Here is an 18,523-nt window from a genome sequence, read left to right on the forward strand (position 1 = left end):
ACGATGATGTTATTTCTTTTTTTTTTTATATTACGTATTTTCCTCAATTACATTTCCAATGCTGTCCCAAAAGTCCCCCATACCCCGCCCCCACTTCCCTACCCACCCATTCCCATTCCCCTGGCCCTGGCATTCCCCTGTACTGGGGCATATAAAGTTTGCAAGTCCAATGGGCCTCTCTTTCCAGGCCATCTTTCGATACATATGCAGCTAGAGACAAGAGCTCTGGGGTACTGGTTAGTTCATCATGTTGTTCCCCCTATAGGGTTGCAGATCCCTTTAACTCCTTGGGTACTTTCTCTAGCTTCTCCATTGGGAGCCCTGTGATGCATCCAATAGCTGACTGTGAGCATCCACTTCTGTGTTTGCTAGGCCCCGGCATAGTCTCACAAGAGACAGCTATATCTGGGTCCTTTCAGCAAAATCTTGTTAGTGTATGCAATGGTGTCAGCGTTTGGAAGCTGATTATGGGATGGATCCCTGGATATGGCAGTCTCTAAATGGTCCATCCTTTCATCACAGCTCCAAACTTTGTCCAAACTCCTTCCATGGGTGGATGATGTTATTTCAAGGCTTGCTACCTTCCTACAATTATGAAACACCATGTACTTAAATGCCTTTACTCAGGCTGGTTCAACACTCTCTCTTCATCAGAAATGTGGGTATTTTAAAAACAGGGGCTGAAGGGATGGCCCATTAGTGATGAACCCTTGTTGGTCTTGCAGAGGATGAAGGTTCAACTCCCCAGAACACATATGGTGGCTCACAGCCATCCATAAGCCCAGTCCCAGTGTCCTCTCCTCACCTCCATGGGCACCTGTCATACCCATGGTACACATTCATACGTGTAGGCAAAATTGTCATGCCCAGAAATCTAAAAAGTTAAACATTTTTCAATTGTCATCTTCCTAACACACCAACTCTAAAAGGAGTGTATGTTTCTAGATATTTCTATTTAAAATATGAAAAGGGGCTGAAAAGACAGCTCAATGCTGAAGAACACTTACTGTTCTTCCAAAGGACACAATATGGTTGTCAGGGTTAGTATCAGGTGTCTGGAAAACGTCTGTGATTCCAGCTTCCAGGGGACACATTCTCCTCCTCTAACTTTGGTGGGAACCTAAATTCATACATACACACCCACCCACACATACATGTAACCTACTAAAAATCGTAAAAATAAATAAGATACATTTTTAAAAAACAATATTCAAAGGAGAAAACTATTCATCTACTTGAGATCATATGGTCTTTTGAGACAAGAGCTGATTTGTAGCTTGGGCTGTCCTAGAACTCACTACATATCCCAGTCTGACCTCTAACAAGGATCCTCCTGCCTCAGTCTTACAAGCACTGGGATTTCAAATCTGTTCAACGAGGCCTGGTCTTCAAAACAATTTATCTCCGGAATAAGCATTCTTAAAATATACTCTACCTATGTTTTTCAGTGGATATAAACATACATATTAATATATGTATTTTTTATAAAATTAGGACCATATATGACTCTGATCTTATTATCTAGTATTTTTCTATAAGATAATTTTTTGGGGGGGTTGGTTTTGGTTTGAGTTTTGAAACTGGGTCTGTCTATTATGTAGTTCTGGCTATCCTGGAACTTGCTTATAAACCAAGCTGGCCTTGAACTCAGAGATTCACCTGCCTCTGGTTTAAAGTATACATCATACCCATCTCTGTAAGATAATTTGTACTTATATAAGGGCTTTTTCTTAATTATTTAGTGTAATGTATGTTTGTGTGTGCGTGCACAGTCATAAAAGCATGCCACAGCATGTGTGTGGAGGTCAGGGGCCAATGTATGGGAATTACGTGGCGTTTTCTTCTACCATGTGTCCCCTTGGAGATCAAACTTAGGTTTCCAGGCTTGGTGGCAGGCATCTTTACCCACTGAGCCATCTCAGCAGGCCAAGCACTAGTTTAAAATGTTCATTAATACTCTACAACAAACAGCACAGTATATAATTAGTTCACATTACATCACTGTAGGTGATACTTGTCTTTTTATACTCTTAAGAATATACTTTCCCTTAAGAAATACTTTCTATATTAGACTAAATATTATTCCCCACCAACCCAGAGATACCAGGCCCTAATCCCTGATATATTACATGACATGACATGACATGACATGACATGACATGACATGAAAAGGGGACCTGGCAGAGGTGACTGACTCAAGTCAGGGCTGTGAGACATAAAGATTATCATGGATGATCTACATGAGCTCTAAATGCTACAGATATTCTTAGGAGCACGACAGAGAGAGACGGAGACCGCAATGCGACCCTAGGTAATACGCCAGCAAATGCTAGGAGCCACCAGGACAGGGAGGCTAGGTAGGCATGAGCTTGTCCCTTTACCCTTTACCCTCGGGAGGGTGTATGGCCCAGCTTTGGACTGGGTCCAAAGATACCAATTGTGGATTTCCAGCCCTCAGAAACGAGAGAGAAACTCATTTAAAGACCGATTAGTGCTGGATTGTGATTATATTATCATTGCTGGCATCAGTTCCTGAGATCTGAACATGCGTTGTTAAAAGAGCTGTTTTGGAGACTGGAGAAATGGCTCAGAGGTTAAGAGCACTCGGTCCTCTTGTGCAGGACCTAGATTTAGTTCCCAGCACCCACAGCAGGCAGTTTACAACAGCAACTCCAGCCCCAGGGAATCCAACATCCTCTTCTGGTTTCCATGGGTAACACACACACAGAGACAGAGACAGAGACAAAGAGACAGACAGACAGACATAAACCAAGCAACAACAAAACCTGGTTGTTCCATGCAGGGACATAACCAGGTAATAAAGCTGATTACATAAGTTAATGGTTTGTCCTTACAACTTTTCATGGTACACATGAAACAATGAAAATGGTTTAACCATATACAATCTAGTAATGACAAGAACATATACGCTCATAATATCTCTGAGTATTACCTCAGTTTCCCTGATCCTGACATTGAGACTAGAGATTTTCACAACATACACACATGCGCGCAGTATCATAACATCTCAAATACAATGTAGTCAACAATGTGCTGTATGTTCTTTTCAAAGACCTCTTTTCTCATTTCCTTCTCTTCTTCTAACATGGGGCCTATAATTCTCTATCTTATTTGAACTTTTATCACCAAATAAGAATTAACGTGAGAGATCAATGTGAGAACTTACAAACCCCACAGCATCATGTAAATATACACACATAAGCACAAAGGTGTTGCCAATGAACGTAGAAGGGGAAGGGCTGGTGGGACAGAAAGGTTTCCAGCAACTGCAAGCCTTTTAGTAAAGTTCTCATCACTTTTATTACTCTATGTACACACACACACACCGTGTGCACACACCACGCACAGCGAGCACACGGTGTTGAGCCCATTTCCTCCTTCCATCTTCATGCACACTGCACCCAGGCTGCCAGGCCTGCAATAGGAGCAAGCCCCCTGACCGACTGAGTCACCTCACTGGCCCGGCCCTGGCAACCTCTCTGTGGAGGCCAAATCTAAGTTAAGAGTGTATCGGGCAACCCATCTCTGATACTGTGTCCCATCTGCTCTGTTCTTTTCCTCTCATACGCGCATCCAGGTTTCTCAACATTTTGACATTCTTCTCCATTCAAAATGTCTCTGTTTTTACGCACTCTCTTCCTTTTAAAATGCATAGCCTCCAAGGCCTGTGTCCAGGCTTCCAGACAACCATGTTTAACACCTCACTCCACACATCCCACTTAAAAGACTATTGATATAGACTATGTATGTATTTATACATCATGCTAAAGACTCACTCACGCCTACCACTGTGTTTCCAGTACACTAGGTGGGTGGCTATCTTGAACCCAGCATGCATTACAACTGCTTTGCCATTATTTGTGTACAAAAGCACCTTGCTTTACAGCTGGAGTTTCATACTGTGAATTATGCAGGTGCTCCCTTTTGCCTTGCATACAGCTCAGAATCTTACCTGCCACCTAGAACCCACAGAAACTGGGGGAATTAGTTCCAGACTTCTACTCCCAGATACCAAAACCCACACACCATTGCATACACCCTACACAATCTTCCCACATACTCTACATTGTAACTTCTGGATTATTGCCAAAATCCAGGTCAATGGAAAGGCGATGTAAAATCATCGCTATACTATATTTTCTAGGAAATAACAACATGAAACGTGTATACTTTCAGTACAGATGCAATTGTTTTTCCAAATATTTTCAATCAAAGACCGTGTAAATTCATGAATGCAGAACCCACATTTACGGAGAACTGTGCAGTACACCTAGCAAATGTTTGCTCTTAGGACTCTGCCTCTAAGAATCCAGAACCAGCTAAGTGAGGACGTACCTTCCAGCCCCAGGCTCTGTCATGGCTATGGCACCGATACACTTGCCCGCCGTCATCTGGGGGATGAACTTCTCGATCTGTTCTTTTGTGCCGTAATTCGCAATATAGGGCATGACAATATCTGAGTGGAGGCTGAAGCCAGGGCCTGTGCAATTGGAGTACGCTCTTAGAACAAAAGAGGAGGGAAACAGAACCATGAAATAGCTATTGGGTTAAGTTTAATTTCAAATTTACTAACACAGTGAAGAATTTCTGAAGGCCTCACTGTCCTGGGTGGTAATAGCCTGCTTTCTCTTAAGCCCACAACCTTCCCAGTGCCATCTCTGTTTTTACTGACCTTTTTTCACTGTGGGCGCTGTAGTGGCTATTCTTGGTTGTCAACTTGACTATATTTGGAATGAACTACAATCCAGAATTGGAAGGCTCACCAGTGACCCTTATCTGGAGGCTTGGAGATCCTTATCTGGATCTTGGTATGGAGATCTTGAGATATAGTGGCTATGGATTCCAGAAGATTAAATCTCCGAGTTTAAGGAGATTTAATCTGGGCTACACCTTTCATCTGGGATTAAAGGTGTGGTGGAACACACCTTTAATCTGGGCTACACCTTCTGCTGGAGACAATATAAGGACATTGGAAGAAGGGAGTCTAGCTCTTGCTCCTTCGCCTGCTTGCCGTGTGAGACTGAGTAACTGCTAGATCCTTGAACTTCCATTCACAGCTGCGACTGAACCATTGTTGGGAATTGGGCTGCCGACTGTAAGTCATCAATAAATTCTTTTACTGTATAGAGACTATCCATAAATTCTGTGACTCTAGAGAACCCTGACTAATACAGGCGCTAACACAGTAACAGGGCTTTAGCAGTCCCTCCACAGTACTCATTTGATGAACTAAGAGCTAAAATACTGACCACCTGCAATTGTCTTACCGTGACACTGCAATTGTCCTATTATGGAGGGCACCTTGGTGACACTCCAGTGTACCCGCAGGCACTCTGTCAACTTTTCACTCCATCGTTCTCCTGGTAATTGTTATGATTAAGTACCACAATTTTTTTTTAAAATTATGTTCTTAAGTAGATGTAAAATATTTCAAATCATTTATGTTGCATAACTTATACACTCCTCCTCCTATTGTAGTACATTTAAATTGCATCACAATTTAGGGAATTAAGGTCAACCATGATAGTCCTCTTTCCCAATAAGCTATCTTCTTACAGTAAATTCCCCTTCACTTACCTTTCATATACATTGAAATCCCAGAAATAGTCATTTTTCTTAATGCAACAAATGTGAATGAATGTGTTACTTTCACAACCATCTTGTCCTTATTGGGGAGCAGGATTTGTCATCTTCACAAATTTTACACATATGCAAAATGATAATTCCAGGTCAACATAACTTATGGTCCTCTGGTGGTGAGGAAGAGCACGTTCATGAAATAAAAGCTAAGTGCATTTATTTCCCTTTTGATGAACTGTTGCTACATAATCTTCTGCAATTTTACCGGAGATATTTATATATTCTTATAATGCAAATTTTGGCATATTTCAATGGATTTTTTTCCCAATCTGCTATGCTCTTTAAAAGGAGGGGATAAACTCACTGGAAATGTAGTTATCTTTTTAACTCTTTTTTTGTTTGTTTGTTTTAAAGGCAGCTTCTTGCTATATCACTCTGGCTGGCCTAGAACTGACTATGTAAGCCTAAGCTAGCCTTGAGCTCTTGGCGATCCCCCTGCCTCTGACTCCTGCAGGCCAGGATGCACCGGGCCCATCAACAGCGCCTATTTCTACAATATAAAAAGATTTGAAGAACACGGGTCATCTTCCTACATCCCAAACTTAGTACACATATGCTGTCATCCCCACATTTTACACCGAATTTTCAGTCTTCCAAGAACTTAGCAAGTATTTTCATTATCACTTCGGAAAGGACAACTCACAAAACAAGACTCCACTCTAAATGTCTCCATACTTACTGCTCTTCCCAAGTAACTGCTGTTGAGAGCAAGTCCCCACCAATGCCGCCATGTTTCTCTGCGATGTTGATGCCAAGCAAGCCCTGCTTGCCAGCTTTTTCCCAGACCTCTCTACTCACTTCTCCAGCTTTCTCCCATCTGCAGATAACAAACTTAAAGTCAGACAAACTTCCTTAAAAGTTATATAAACCGCCTCACTAGGAACTAGAGACTTGTGCAGGAATGTGTCCTTAATTTAAGGTAACTGATGAAACTGGCCACCGGCCTTTCCATGTGTATCTTGTGTTATTTCTTCTTTTTTCTTCCTTATCTTTGCTACCTTTTGTCCTCCTCCTGCTCTGTGGACTATTCCTATAATTTATAGCTACTGCAGCAATTTTAGCACTTTTCTAGAAGGTTTTCTGACCTTGGTAGAAAACCCATGAGCTACTAGAGGACTCTAGAGAGTTTACCCTGAGCAGACCACAGAGCTGTCAGCTTGCACCCATCACTGACTTCTTTCTGCCGCTCCCAAACACCCCTTCCTCAGCACCCTCTCTCAGCTTCCGCTGGTCCTTGGCATTTTTGTTGTTGTTGTTATCTTGTTTTTCTTAGGTTCCTTTGTAAATCCACAAATTTTCACACTCTTGAACAACACATTTTAAAAGGCTGAATGTGGTGGCACAAGCTTGTAGCCCCAGATACTGGGCCACTGAGGAGAAAATGCTTGCACTTAAGAAGTCAAGACCAGTCTGGAGAACACAATGATACAGAATGTCTCAATAAAATAAAATTAGTAATACTGGGCTGGAGAGATGGCTCAGTGGTTAAGAGCACCGACTGCTCTTCCGAAGGTCCTGAGTTCAAATCCCAGCAACCACATGGTGGCTCACAACCATCCGTAATGAGATCTGATGCCCCCTTCTGGCACATCTGAAGACAGCTACAGTGTACTTAGATATAATGATAAATAAATCTTTTAAAAAATTAGTAATATTAATAGTAAAATACTTGCAAAACTTAGAAATCCTACCTATGGTCTCAACAGTATTACAGCGAAGAACAGTGAATGGGCTAAGGAAGTACTTTTCCTATCATGTATGTGATGTTCCTGACCTCCTGGCTGTTACGTCACAGCAGGGAGGAGGGCACTTACTCTGTGTGATGAGGAATCACTTCTTCTTGGAAAAACTTCCTTACACTCTCCCGGAAAATGTCATGCTCCGAGGAAAAGATTCTCCTGATTCCAATGTCAGTTAATTTTTTAGCAGAAGGAGTTTCTAGACGTGCTTCTGCTCCAGAATGAGAACATCTTGAAGAGACACACATGAAGAAAATTGGGTCAACCATTACTCTTCATATCCAAATTAATGCCAGCAAACACGGAACCCTGAGATATGCTTTCCATAAGATCTCCTTACCTCCCAGACCCTGTCCCAGAACCCTCCCCCAACCCTCCCACCACAGTATTTTGTCATAGTTCAACTGTCTCCTTTTGGGAATCTGTAAGGTGGATAATATCTAGATCTAAACACAGGTGTAAATTGAGGTGAAGTACAGTGTCTCTGAATAGCATATGGACTAACCTGCATAAGAATCAAATAGTATAATAGGATAATAGTGGTAAATTTTCTTTTTTGTTTTTGTTGTTGTTGTTGTTTCTCTGTATAGTCCTGGCTGTCCTGGAACTCACTCTGTAGACCAGGCTGGCCTTGAACTCAGAAATCCGCCTGCCTCTGCCTCCCAAGTGCTGGGATTAAAGGCGTGTGCCACCATGCCCGGCTGGTAAATTTTCATGTCAAGTACAATTTTTAAAATAATGCAAACTCTCCCAAACTAGCATATTCAGAATCCTAACTGAAAATCTCAGTAACACAAGACATGAACTGCATAAATGTCACTGAACACTGGAGTGTCAATCAAAATGCCCATTGGAGCCTACTGGTGTGTCTATCAAAATGCCCAACAAGACTCTGTGTGGATTTGTATAGAATTCCTTAGGATCTTCAGCTGACATTTCCCTTTGCCCTCCATCCTTCTCCGTCCTCATGCCCTCAGGGAACATGAAAAGACTTTTTATCAGTTCCCTTAGTTCAACTGTATTCAGGGTTGTGTTTTGTTTCTCCAGAGGTTCCCCTTAGAAGGACATTACTTCATACATCATCAAACTCATACCTGAATAAAAACTTTTTTAAAGAAAAATTATTTTATTTGAAAGCAAAAATGTGGGTTTTCAAGAGCAGGGTGAATCCATTTCCCTGGTAGTCTTGTCCTTCACTCTGATGTACATGATGAGTCCTGTGCCTGACACTGCGTTCTGGTGCAGGCATTCAGCATGACTTGGGTATTGCAGGATATTCGACCACACTGTGACCCCTGGCATTGTGTTAATTACTGGAAAAACCTGTTTCTAGTTATGGTGTGGCTCAGCCCTAGCACACACTTTTAATCCAAGAGCTTTCTGTTTCTGTTTATTATAAACAGGATTAAATAAAGTTAACCACAGGTCAAGAAGCAGTGCAAGCAACCAGTGGACATAGGAAGAAGAAAAAACAAAAACAGAGAGAGTAAGAGGAAGTCAGGAGGATGGACAGACACAAAGTAGAAGGAAAGACATTCAGTTTGAAGGGTTTTTTGGACAAGGAAAGCTTGCTTTTCCTTTTGGGGAGTCAGCTGAGGAGAAGGGTCAACTGGGCACTTTCTCTGCCTCTCTGAGCTCCAGGCTTTCACCCCAGCATCTAGTTCCTGAGTCTTCATTGGTAAAATTGAACAATTGAGATTTTGTTTTTAAAAAAAAGGGAACTGGTATCAGCAAGTATTCTGGTCCTTGTTGGAACACACCCTGAACATTTGTTCAAAGCAGTTGCCACTGAATATAAAACCCATCAGCACTAGGTAGGCAGCCAATGAGCTCCAGAGAGCAAACGAAGGGCTTAGATCTTCTAGTCTGAGTTAGCAATCCGTAACTCTGTTTAGTAGTGGGCAAGCCATTTTTCACCCGAGGTTGGCCACCATGCTGATGAGGGTCTAAGGCTTAATCCTTCACAGCATACAGGTGATGGGCAACTTAGCAAACCTGGCCAGGATGGTGTCTACCCAGTCACCAAAGGAAGAGATGTTCTGGAAGTCTGTGGCTATCACATGGGCGCAAGTACCAATGCATCTGCATACTGTGATAGACACAAAGCTCTTCTCTTTTAAGGCCACGATGAGATCTCTGTTATGGGACACAACAGACATAGGTGCTCACTGGCTGCCCCCAACTCTGGTGCTACTGCAGGTCTAATAAGTCAGTCCTGGTTTTCACTGCTCCAAAGCTGGGTCTCTAAAAATGTCATAACATATTAAAATGTGGAGAAAACTTATTTCTGCTTTCTGTTAAGTTCTAACATAGATTTCTCTCTTCCTTGCATGGACCCTTGTGGGGAGCTTTTTGGGGCTGCCTGGCAGGAGTCTGACATTGGGCCAGGACAAGGAAATGGGCTTCAGGCAGGAATCTGACATGGGGCCATGACAAGGAAGTACGCTCAGGCAGGAATCTAATTTTAGGCTAGGACAGAGAAGTAAGATCAGGTAGGAACCTAATTTTAAACTAGAATAGAGAAGTAGGCTTCAGGCAAGAATCTGATTCTGGGCTAGGACAGGGAAGTAGACTCAGATATCTTAGTCACCCTGATAAGCCTTAGAAACAAGGATCAAGGGACTTTTTATTGCCTTGCTTGTCCTTGGCTATATGTGTTTATCGCCTTGCTTGTTCCTTAACCTAGAACTGACCTTATTACTTGCAAGTAATTAAAATGGTATAAAAGCACTTTGGGAAAAAATAAACCTGCCTCAGCCTCAGAACTGGCTGGGGTCATGCTACAATGTTGTCTAATTATCTTTTTTTCTTTTTAATCCTCACACCTGCTGGCTTGGTCAGGCCCTGTTTTTTCTTTAGTCTTTTTTTTTTCCCCTAGAAAACATCTATTTCTTAATCATACAAAGTCATGATAAAAGTCATAGAGAAGCTAGGGGTGGAAAGAGCTTATCTCGGGATGACAAAGGCTATATATACAACGAACCTATAGCCAGCATCATGCTAGGAAAACTCAAGCCACTCCCATTAAGATGGGAACAAGACAGAGTAACTCTACTCCTATTTAATGCAGTGCTTGAAAACTTAGCTAGAGCAATAAGACAAGAAAACAAAATAAATACGATGCAAATGGGGAAAGAAGTCCACATATCTCTGTTTTCAGATGATATGAATTTAACCTAAGACTCCACCAAAAACATTCTCAGAGCTGATAAACACTTTCAGCAAAGTAGCAGGATACAAAGTTAACATCAAATTCAGAGGTTTCCTATATGCCAATAGCAAATATACTGAAAAAGACAGCATGAACACAGTCCAGTTCACAGTGGACAGACAGAAAGACAGTCTGTCTCCCCTCCCCCTCGGCCTCTCCCTCTCTCTCTCCTAGGAATAAACTTAACCAAGGAAATAAAAGACTTCTACAATGTAAACTAAGACACCAAAGAATGAAACAAAGGACAACACCAGAAGATGGAAAGACCTCCTGTTCTCAGCTCAGAAGAATTAGTATTAGGAAAATGGCCATCCTGTCAAAAGCAATCTACAAATTCAACGCAGGCCCAACAAAAATTCTTGGGCTATTTTTTCAAAGAAGTTGAAAAAAAAAAAGATTTTAAAATTTATATGGAGGCACAAAACACCAAGGATGGCTAAAGCAATCCTGAACAAAAGAATACTGCTGGAGGTATCACCACCCTGCGGGTGAGCTACATTACGAAGCCATTGTAATAGAAACAGCATAGTAAGGGCAACAGAACACAAACACAAACACACACACACACACACACACGCACACGAACCAATGGAACAAGGGACACAAATATAGATGCTGGCATCTCTAACTCCCTAATCTCTGATAAAGATGGCAAAAGTATATACTGAGGGAAAGACAGGTGAATGGAGGATGAAAATATGGTACTAGATTGGGTCCTTTTCTGTTGGTGTGATAATATTCCATGGCCATGGAAGAAAGGGTTTGCTTGGGTTTACAGTTACGGAGGGATAAGGGTCTACTACCATGGGGGCCAGAAGGCATGGCAATAACCAAGAGGGCTGAGGCAAGAAGCCGAGAGCTCACATCTTGAACCACAAACCCTAGGAAGAGAAAGCAACTGGAAAGAGGAACAGGCCCAAATCCTAGTGATTACTTCCTACAGTGAGGTCACACCGGTCACCAGAGACACCAAACTGCTATCCAAGCTTTAAAGGTCAGATAAAACCAGGCACAAGATGCAGGTGGTTTCTCAGATCACAACAAAGTTTACTTTATCCCTAAAAACTGAGATGACTGCTTTCAATTTATTGCTATGAGGTAAGCATTTTAAAGTACATATTTGTCCTCCGTGTAAAAGCAACGCTGAGATTAGAATACCAGGCTTCTGAGATTCAGGTGGAACTGTTTATCACTATAAAGTAGAGAACTTGTGTGTAAATCTGTCTGGGTCTTAAAATGGTACACCCTATAATATGCTAAGAAAAAAATGTAATATTTCTAACTACAGAAAAAAAGGCATAAATAAACACTTTCCTGCTATCATTTACTTGGCAGTTAAGTTTGGTAAAACATCAATTTTCAGTTTTGAGACACCTGTACTGAACAAATCAATAGCCTTCAGGCTAGTGTCCCTTGTTTTCTCTGTCTTTTAAGTCAGGGTCTCACTAAGCAGCTCCAAGGAGGCTTCAAATTCATCATGATCCCCTGGCCTCTGCCTCCAGTGTGTGTGGAGGGGGAATTACATACAGGCCTGGGCCACCGCTTTAAAGCCTCGTTTACATAAAAAAAAAAAAAAAGTCAGAAACTAAATGAAATGACCCATTGGCACACTCAGGCCCTGGCAGCTGGATGTAAACATTCTTGGGCTCAGCCTAGGCCTTGCTCCATAAATGCTGACTCAGACTGCCTTTCAACTGGATCGTTGGCCATTATGCTCATAAACCTTTAAGAAACCCATGACGATAAAACTATAGCTCCTGGCTCACTGACCATTCTTCAATAATCCTCTTTAAGGCAGAGCTTCTTCCCACACTTGAATCAAAATAAGATCATTTGGGGGGTTCTCTAATTTTTTTTAAAAAAATACAGAAATATTATTAACATAAAAAGAAATAAGAAAAGCTAGAACAATAGGAACACACCCTTTCGCTGCATCCAGCAATGAGTCAGCTGGCCTGTCCTTTGCCACCCATGCAGGTGTCTCTGTTCATCTTCAGGGTTCTCTAATCTTAAGAGTGTCAGAACATCACTTCCTCCGGAGACTAGAAAAGCATTCCTATCTTAAAGTCCTCGGAACTTTCCCAAGTCTCCTCCGGAAGGATAAGCTTTACCACAGCACTGTATTGTACTTTGCAACAATGTGCTAATTAGCTCATTTAAATGTCCTGCCACCATAATTAAGAAAGCTTTACACTTCCAGTCTGCTTTATCCAATGAATGGATTTTTAGACAGGTAAAACTTGATCTCAGTATAAACACCCCCTAATAGTCTCTAAAGCTCTTGGGAGCTGCCCATTAATCCCTCTACATTTAATTAGTTTAAGGATTTAGTAATAAGTGTACAACTAATTTATCAGATGGGGCCCTCGCCTGGACGCCTGAGTCGGGATGATTGAAGTTGCTCTGGTCTTCCGGTCCCCGCCTCCGCACACCAAGTCCCAAGTTCACTGTCAGGTGGCAGTCCCCAGTCTCCGTTCCAACTGGGCTAAAGGTCGCACCTACTCCCGTGGCAGCGCGCCCAGGGGGTGATCGCTCCCACTAAAGCTGGGGCAACTCTTTCAAAGTCAGTTCACGGGACACTGTAGGACGTGGGGCGGGGCCCAGGCCTGGAGCGAGCATTAGGGTTTGCCTTGCCTTTTGGGGCGCGGCGGACCGTGGTGGGGGCACCCCGAGTTCTCCACGCCACAGCGGGCAGCCCCGGGTTCCGGAGAGAAGGCCCCGGTCCCTTCCTCCGGCCGTGTCGCCCCGGCTCGACCGTAGCGCGTCACACCCCATCCCCAGAGCTCCGCCGCCCCAGCTGCCCGTACCCCAGGCTGTACCCGCACTCACCGGGCGGAGGGCGGCGGGCGTGGCGCCGAGCGGGCGCTCTGGACGCGCAGGGAGCGGAGGAGCAGGCGCGCAGCCATGGCGGGATGGACGGCGGCGGACGGGACTGGCGGGCTCCGCGGCGGGCGCAAGCGGACGGAGGGGCGGCCGGACGGCGGGACGGTGGGGCGGGCCTCCGGGACAGCCAACTGCGGGCCGCAGGGCGGTGCCGCCAGCTCGGGCGGGGTCTGCGCCGGGCTCTACGCGACGCCCCGTGCGCCCTCCCCGCCCCGCTGCTGGGCTGAGCAAGGGTTCCCTGGAGAGTCGCCCCAACACCCCGCACTGAAAGATGCATGGAGTTCATTTTCTAACTTCGGAAAGCTCACTTCATGTCGATAAATGTATGAGTACTCACTGTAAAGGATTGTGCTGTTTGGGTTTGGGTTTTTTGTTTGTTTTGGTTTTGGTTTTTTCCTTGCAAAAGTTTGTAGCTACTCTTTGAAAATAAATAAGTAAGTATATTTGATAACGGAATAACAATTGGTTCAATTCTCCAATAGTACTTGAACTCGTATATGGTTGTTTCCTTTTTTTGTTGTTTTGTTTCATTTCAAGGACATGTGGTATTTGGGTTTGTGAATTTGATGGTTTGTAATGGGAAATGCCTGACAGATTTTGAACTCTAAAGAATGTGTACATTACATAGATTTCTAAGGAGGCAAGGGGGACTTTCTAATAACAACAGTTACCGAATCTGAAATAATGAAATAGTGAAAATGAAAGACATTTTGTGTTAGCAACCGACTACTGACAGCCCACTCAGAGTAGGACATACAGAAATGTTTCAAAGAAAAGCTTTAGGGCTTCACCGCACCAACAATCTGGAAAACATAGTCTTTTTTTATTTTAAAAAAATATTTTTAGATTACATTTCATTCATGTGTGTCTGTCTGTCTGTCGTGCACTCATGTGGAGTCCAGAAGTTCATATCAGATGTCTTCATCAATTGCCCTCCAGGTTTCTCACTGAACCTGGAGTTTATAGATTTGGCTAGCGGGTTTGGCAGTGATCTACCTGTCTTTCTGCTTCCCTAGGGCTATGTTTACAAATGCTCAGAAGAATCATTTATTTTCTAGGAGTAACTTGATCTGGGTGGGGGTGGGGGTGGGGCTGTTTGTTTTGTCTCCCCCCCCCCCCCCCCCCCGGGTTTCCTAGTGGCAGAATTAATGCAAATGGTGTGTGTCCTTGCTCTGTTGCATTCTTGCTAAGGCTAACTGGAGGCACCTTTGTTTAAGATCCTGTTCATCTGGTTTATCATGAAGTTATTGTTTCCTTTTATAAAATAAAAACAAACAAGTAGTGTGTGTGTGTGTGTGTGTGTGTGTGTGTGTACTTATTCTTGGGGATCAGACTCAGGCCTTACACATACATAAAAGAAACAAGCTTCTAAGTGTAGGATCAGCTGTATTCTAATGATATGAATGGTTGAACAATAACCAGGATTTCTTTTTTGTTTGTTTGTTTGTTTGTTTGTTTTCTTTTCTTTTTTTTTTTTAAGATTTATGTATTATATGTAAGTACACTGTAGCTATCTTCAGACACTCCAGAAGAGGGAGTCAGATCTCGTTACGGATGGTTGTGAGCCACCATGTGGTTGCTGGGATTTGAACTCTGGACCTTTGGAAGAGCAGTCTGGTGCTCTTACCCACTGAGCCATCTCACCAGCCCCCAGGATTTCTCTTGTAGGAGTATTGCACATATTGCTTGAGAGTTCTACAGGCATGTAGGGTATGAGGCAGGGATTCTTTGTATTGCCCAGACGACTGTCCGAACTTCTGCACATTTAAACAATCCTCCTGCCTTAGTATCTAAGTAGGGCTTCTGACATTTGCCACGATGACGAAGGAAGGGCATGCTTTTAGTTATTGAAATGTCAATGGCAGCCTACACTTGAGCATTAAAAGAAAATTTGGGAAAAGATGTGATATGGGGAAATCGGGAAAGCTCTCCAGATGGAAGAAAGGAAGCGATGGGCAAAGGAACCTGTCTAACTGGAAAGTTTATGTTGGAAAGTAGGAAACCCAGGCCAAGGGGGAGATAATCTCTGGGCAAGACCTTAGCAGAGAGTATAGTGCAAATTTATGTCTGCAACTTCCTGGATTTGAAGTTCTCAGTTTGGAGATTCAGTGGATCAGTGCTTGCAAAGGGTCAGGCTCACAGATCTGTGGTGGTCACTGGCAGGCAATGATTGGCATTTTTAATGAGTACTATGTATCTAACCAGGTAGTTTACATTTGGTGTGACAGGAAGAGAAGAGTGCCTATGGCTGAGGAGGGCAAGAATAACAGATTCATTCATTCTTTCATTCCATAAAGATGGAGTTTCTTCTAACCATAAACATTTGACCTTGTAGACAATAAAATACATGCTTTCAAAAGGGGTCATCGAACAGCTATGAAAATAGGAGTAGCAAGGGCTGGAGAGATGGCTCAGTGATTAAGAGCACTGACTTCTCTTCCAGAGGCTTGGGGTTCAATTTCTAGCATTCACATAGTGGCTAACACCTTCTGTAATTCCACTTGGAAAGATTCTGAGGTCTTTCACAGGCACTAAACATACAACTAGTACACAAACATACAGGCATATAATTACTATTTTTAATGAAAAGGAGAATATTACATCAAAGACTGAGATGAAAGCAGAAAACTTGGCCTAAAGAAAATGAGCTGAGCAGTAGTGACTCCGAGTTACTCTTTATTCACCTCATTTTAGAGCATAATGGAAAACGCACAAGGAAAGAACATTCTAGACTGCGGCTGAAAAAAATCTTCCCTTAGAGTTTCTTAATCTCTCTGTGTCTTTGTTTCCTTATTTGTAACATGGGATATTAATAGCATCTACCTCATACCCTGGTTGTGAAGCTAAATCAAGACAAAATATGCAGAACATCCATTCCAAGGCACGGTAGGAGACCAGTACACAGTAATGTCATGACTGTGTCTCCTCACCCTAAATCTAAGTGGAGGGCATGGTCTGCTCAGTTTGCCAGGGAAACAAAAACCAAAGAACCCTGCCCTTCCTTTTATTCAGTTCCCATTCATCCATCTTGGAAGTGTTTGCAGCAGCTGATCCTCCTAATCCATTCATTTTTTACTGGACAGGTTGGGTCATCCCTTGAGTTGTTTCTAGACCCCCAGGAGGAAAACATGGGATATGAAACTCTCCTCTCCATTTCTTATTCTTGTTCTTGTTCACCTGAGAGAAAACTTGACGGCTAATGCCAACAGTCTTCTTTAGCAACTCTATTTAGAAAAATCCTGGCCTCAATGACATTTAACCCAGAGTTTATAAACAGCACAAGGGATTTTTGAAGTTGATGTTAAAGTAGGCTAAAGGACAAAAGAATTTCATTTGTCTATAGTCTAAAACCAAGTACTATTTCTGGCTTGATGTTCTGATCTGGTACAAACAACTGTTGACAATGTCAGAGCATTCGTTCCTCAAGGGGCATTGTAATTTCTAGGCCATGATACAGGGTTTAACCAAGGGCTTGGAATCTATAAAAGTCAGTTAGCTATGAAAATGAGTAAGACAGTATCACTATCTAACAGGTCACACAGTAAGAGAGCAAGAAATCTCAGAAATATGAAGCCAATAAATGGGTTAAAGTTCAGAGGTTATATCTGATTAAAAGAGAAGCCAGACGGGTATGAAGAGGCCAGGGCTCACCTGGAATCTCCTCTAAGTATGGAAACTGCTATAGCGCACCTGGGTTTTCTGTGGCCACATTAAATATAGGTTGGTTAGTACAGGCCAGGTACTGGGAGGCGTGAACTTAGTGGATCTAAGCTGCCCCTAGAGGCTTTGCTTTTGTGGCTGCTGTGTCACAAGTGTATCAGGAGGTGGCACAAAGGAGAGAGACTATGCTATACTCAGTGTTCTGACCTGGAAACATCTGAATGACTAGTTCCTAACACGCCCAGAAAAAAAAAAAAAAAAAACAAGCCTGAGATGGCCACCAGTCCAGCTCTATGCAGGCCCAAAGGAGCTTCTAGGGTGGGATCAAACCAGAGACAAGACAAGCCCTGCCTGGGCCTGTGAGTCCCACATGACCACCAGTTTGGCACCATGGGACCCAGACAGAGAGCTAGCCTGAGATGACCACCAGTCTGCTGCTGCACAGGCCTTGGGGGTGAGGGTGGGTGCAGATCATGACCAAGATGATCCCATAATGTATAGATGGGGCATAGCACTCCTAAGACCACTACTGAGATGACTCTAGACATTCAAAGACCCGCTAAGAGGAACAAGTAAGTGGTGGAGAAATGAAAAGAAAGAGAAACAAGAATGTAGGCACAAAGAAAGAACTGGAGATCGAGGGTAGTGAGGAACAGCCTGATGTGAGTAGCTGGTGATCCCACCAAGGACCATGGTGGGGTCTTAGACTGGACTGCCATCAGGGGCCATGTCTGGGTCCTTGGCCCTGAAGCAATGTGGATCTGTTACCACCCGTCTTAGTCAGGGTTTTACTGCTGTGAACAGACACCATGACCAAGGCAAGTCTTATAAAAACAACATTTAATTGGGGCTGGCTTACAGGTTCAGAGGGTCAGTCCATTATCATCAAGGTGGGAACATAGCAGTATCCAGGCAGGCATGGTGCAGGCAGAGCTGAGAGTTCTATGTCTTCATCCAAAGGCTGCTAGTGGAAGACTGACTTCCAGGCAACTAGGGTGAAGATCTTATGGCCACACCCACAGTGACACACCCATTCCAACCAGGTCACACCTATTCCAACAAGGCCACACTTCCAGATGGTGCCACTCCCTGGTCCAAGGATATACAAACCATCACACCACCCAAGGCCAGGCAGACATCCCTGGTTGGGGCTGCTGCCCAGGGACATGTTGATGCCTGAGGGCTGTGCAGAACTGGCCCCAACCCTCATCTGGGTATCACAAGAGAGCTGGCCTGAAGGTATGAGAGTTGGAGAACTAACCCTGTCCATAGCCAGCTGCAATACTCTGGAGAAAAGCCAGAACATCAACCAGGAAGCACAGGCTCTGGTTGTAGGAGTTGCAGGTGAGCCACTCCTGAGGATATGGGC

At 43.4% G+C, this 18,523-nt stretch overlaps 1 protein-coding gene and 1 non-coding gene across 2 annotated transcripts in view; one reads left to right on the top strand and one right to left on the bottom strand.

The window, feature by feature from the left end:
• Acadl (acyl-CoA dehydrogenase long chain) overlaps positions 1-13,601 on the bottom strand; it is a 30,355-nt gene extending 16,754 nt beyond the window's left edge. The window contains exons 1-4 of the mRNA XM_021158666.3: positions 13,441-13,601; positions 7,476-7,631; positions 6,341-6,478; positions 4,357-4,521 (exon numbers count right to left, since the gene is read on the bottom strand). Of these exons, the coding sequence (XP_021014325.1) occupies positions 4,357-4,521; positions 6,341-6,478; positions 7,476-7,631; positions 13,441-13,517 (536 nt within the window). The 5' untranslated portion in view covers positions 13,518-13,601. The remainder of the gene's footprint in view (positions 1-4,356; positions 4,522-6,340; positions 6,479-7,475; positions 7,632-13,440) is intronic.
• Positions 13,602-17,264: 3,663 nt separating this feature from the next.
• On the top strand, positions 17,265-17,394 carry LOC115032476 (small nucleolar RNA SNORA17). Its single transcript, XR_003838149.1, has one exon. It is a non-coding gene; the product is annotated as a small nucleolar RNA SNORA17 (small nucleolar RNA).
• The last annotated feature ends 1,129 nt before the right edge of the window (positions 17,395-18,523 follow it).

Source organism: Mus caroli, unplaced genomic scaffold (assembly GCF_978045245.1).
Source record: "Mus caroli unplaced genomic scaffold, Mus_caroli_1 scaffold_1, whole genome shotgun sequence".
NCBI classification, from domain to species: domain Eukaryota; kingdom Metazoa; phylum Chordata; class Mammalia; order Rodentia; family Muridae; genus Mus; species Mus caroli.